This window comes from Octopus bimaculoides, chromosome 5 (genome assembly GCF_001194135.2).
Source record: "Octopus bimaculoides isolate UCB-OBI-ISO-001 chromosome 5, ASM119413v2, whole genome shotgun sequence".
Lineage (NCBI taxonomy): Eukaryota > Metazoa > Mollusca > Cephalopoda > Octopoda > Octopodidae > Octopus > Octopus bimaculoides.
This window is the reverse complement of record NC_068985.1, coordinates 54509609-54513438: the sequence shown is the minus strand read 5'-3', so window position 1 is coordinate 54513438 and position 3830 is coordinate 54509609. Positions and strand designations below refer to the sequence as shown.

Below are 3830 nucleotides of genomic sequence, written 5' to 3'. Positions count from 1 at the left end.
TCTCTCTCTCTCTTTCTCTCTCTTTCTCTGAAAGTATCTGTCATTACAGTATCGAAATGTGATTGTTTCAGTTAGTGGAATAGTTTCATTTTTAAAGTGAAAGTATTTGACATGAGTGTTTTTGTTTCACTTTTGACACGTAATACTTAAATAGTGGAGGAGATATTATGTTGCTGTGGGCTCGAACTCTGCAAGAAGTTAAAATTTTTTTTTGACTAAAACACAACTGGAACCCTAAGTAAGGCATCTGTAAAATTTGAATGAAATTGGTTGCGTAGTTCTCGAGTTTTAGGGATTCACACAGACAGACAGACAGACAGACAGACACACACACATTCTCATTTTTATATATATAGATTACAAAGGGGTCAACTTTGTCTTTCGTTCTTTTGAGGTCAATAAAAAAAATAGTAGACAGGTGGAACTGTAGGAACATTGGATCAAGTACCTTGTGATATTTGTTTTGGCTCTTTGCATTCTGAGTTCAAATCCCACTGTAGCCTACTTGGGTAGTAGACTTAGTAACACATCTAGGAATATATTATCTGATTGTTGTTATTTAACCCCAGGTCATCCCTGATTCAAAAGACCTATGATAAACTCATTCAAGATACAGCATTTCTGTTATTCAGACAGTATATCTAGGACTACAACATTTAATATGTCCTTCTTTGTTGCTACTTAGCTCCAGGTTACCTCTGATCCAGTAGACTGATGGTGAAATGGAGAAGGCGGCGAGCTGGCAGAAACGTTAGCACGACAGGCGAAATGCTTAGCAGTATTTCGTCTGCCGCTACCTTCCGAGTTCAAATTCTGCCGAGGTCGACTTTGCCTTTCATCCTTTCAGGGTCGATTAAATAAGTACCAGTTACGCACTGGGGTCGATGTAATCGACTTAATCCCTTTGTCTGTCCTTGTTTGTCCCCTCTATGTTTAGTCCCTTGTGGGCAATAAAGAAATAAGACTGATGGTGAAAATTATTTCAGCTAGACCCATTTCATCTTTTTTCAGACATAGTATATCTAGGACTACATTATCTAAGGTGACTTTCCAGTTATTTTGCTCCATGTCAGCTCTAAAACAGCAGATCTATGGTCAAAAATATTTCAGCTAGGGCTATCCTGTCTGCTGTTCAGAACCAGTGTATCTACAACTACATTAACTAAGGTATGATTTGAAGGGGATTTTGGTTGCTGTTTCTTAGTGGCTAAGACACTACATAGAAGCTACTCCCTCCTCACCACATGAATAAAGTAAAACTTTAAAATGAAGAAGAATTACATACCAATATTCCAAGTGTAATTCACTGCACCATATGCATTGTAAGTATAGAGCTGCAAATAAAGACATAAATGCACTTTACATCATAAGTTGCTTGTTTTCTCATTTAAATTCAAAATATTTTTCAGAATAATGTAAAAACATTATGTAAATACTATCATATCTGGGTCAAAAGATGCACAGGCATATTAAATGCACACAGTTTTAGCTGCAGATATTAGGAAAATGTTTTTAGTGCATTAAAGCATGTAATATAGGCCCAATTTCACACAAGGGACTTAAAATAAGATATAATAATAATGAACTTATTGTATTTAGTGCTCTACAACTCATCAGAAAAAGTAACCAAAAACTGCACGAACAGTACATAGAATATGCACAGGAAGTGAACAGTGAATAAGTTGTAAAAATAAAACAGGTGTGAGGAGCATCAGGTGTATTGTTGGTGAATTTCAGGAAGCAAGGAAGTTTTGAAGGATGTGTTCCTACAGCTAACAACTGATGTGGGTAGTTTATTCCATGCATCAGCAATTCTCAATATGAAAACAAAATGTTTCTGAAAATCATGAGTGCTGAGTTGGTTTTTGTGATTTTGTAAGCATGTCCATGAGTGTTAGATAAACAGAATTCAAAAAAATAGCCAAGGTTGTTGGAAAGACGGTGGATAATCTTGTGGGTGTCTACCAAATCAGTTACCAGATGCTAGAATTTTACTGTGTCCATGCCCAGGAAAGCATGACTTGGGGTAATAATTTGAAAGATTTTTTGAGAAAAAAGTATTTGACATCAAATATGGAAATTTGTGTGCATATGTAGTGTGTATGTTATGTGTATGTCTGTGGATATGTATTTCATACATGTATATGTATACATGTAAACATATACACACACGCATATATATATACATCTGTGTGTGAATGTGTATGTATCTGTGCTGTGTACATGGCTGTGTACATGGCTGTGTATCAGCATAAGTTTTTCAAGTGCATGCATGTGTATATATATATATATATATATATATATATATATATATACATACATTTTTTCCTACTTTTTGTACTAGTAAATCTAATTACCTTTTGGAGATACACGTTTTTATATACACCAGTAATGATTTTCTCACTGGTAATGCCTTCCCTGTATATTGCACAAATGTAATTTTTTTCCCCAAATAAATTGCATGTCATATTCGAGGTTCCGATTATGAGACTCAATTACAAATCCACTGCATCTTATAGCAGTAACAGCTGTAAGCAAACAAGGTTCATAACATAACTATTGTTTTTCTTGTGTCATTTCTTTTTCTTATATATATATCTATGTATGTTATGTTATGTATGTATGTATGTATGCATGTAGATAATCAACCTCCTATAAAACTCCTATAAATATATATATATACAGACATATATGTAAGTGAGTGTGTATATATATAGGGTAGGTGGAAAGTAACTAGCCATTAAAAATTGCTTATAGAATTTTTAGTATCACTAAAGACATGATGTAAACATTTTTTAAATAGACAACACTAATAGGGATTTCTTATTTCTTATTTTTCTGAAGGCTTGTCACTTGACTGTTCAGGAGCGAGCTACGATAATAGCATGCTATGAAGTGCGGAATTCCATTGTTTTTGTTTCAAAAATGGGGCATGCAAGGAAAGGTAAGCATGCAACATTACGTTTGGTGACAAAAGTTGTCATGCAAAGCTGATGACCACAGTCTCTGTGAATGATGCAAGAAGAAGTGACCGTCCAACCACATCCTGATCATTGGAGAAAGTGGCAACAGTGCAGGAAATGTTTAATTGCAGCCCGCAATAATCAATATGTCAAGCAACTCATGAAAGTGGATTTACAAGACACACAATACGTACGTTGTTGCATAAAGAACTGAATTTTCGTCCGTGGAAACCCCATTACATGCAGGGGCTAAAACTGAAGACTGACTGCAGAAGTCCAGAAGTCCAGATCTCACTTCATGTGACTTTTACCTGTGGGGTTACACAAAAGAGGAGGTGTACAAGACAAAACCTTGCACACTGGAGGACTTGGAGATACGGATTCAGGAGGTTCTCAATGATTTCCCAGACAACGTTCTTCAGAAAGTTGTTCATTCCATCCATGGCCATTTGAGGAAAGAGGTTAACACCACCAGTGCTTACGTTGAGATATGAAGATTTACTTTCATTTTCCCATGTCATAAAGAACATGTATCATTTGTTTCAATAAATTTGTGAAAGGAATATGGATTTTATTATCAACTAGCAGAAATACCTGGCTTTGCCCGGGTTAAAGAAAATAATGAAATCTAAAAACGCCGTCTAGACTATGCAACCCTCAACTGTTAGTAGCTACGATACCATATTTCTACATTAATAACTCTCCAATCCATGCCAGCATGGAACATAGACATTAAGTGGAATGCCAGTCTCACATCTAGGAGGGCCTTGAAATCAATGTTACCAACTGGGGACTATGTGTGTCGTAGTGATAATAAAAAGACCCAAAGGAGGTCTGCAACGAAATAATTTTACTCAACACTTTGCA

The 3830-nt window shown here is 35.7% G+C and overlaps 1 protein-coding gene across 4 annotated transcripts in view; it reads right to left on the bottom strand.

Moving 5' to 3' along the window:
* LOC106872525 (glucose-6-phosphate exchanger SLC37A2) overlaps positions 1 to 3830 on the bottom strand; it is a 92321-nt gene that overhangs the window by 18713 nt on the left and 69778 nt on the right. For all 4 annotated transcript variants that reach the window (XM_014919546.2, XM_014919543.2, XM_014919544.2 and 1 more), the window contains one exon: positions 1286 to 1334. In XM_014919546.2, the coding sequence (XP_014775032.2) occupies positions 1286 to 1334 (49 nt within the window). The remainder of the gene's footprint in view (positions 1 to 1285; positions 1335 to 3830) is intronic.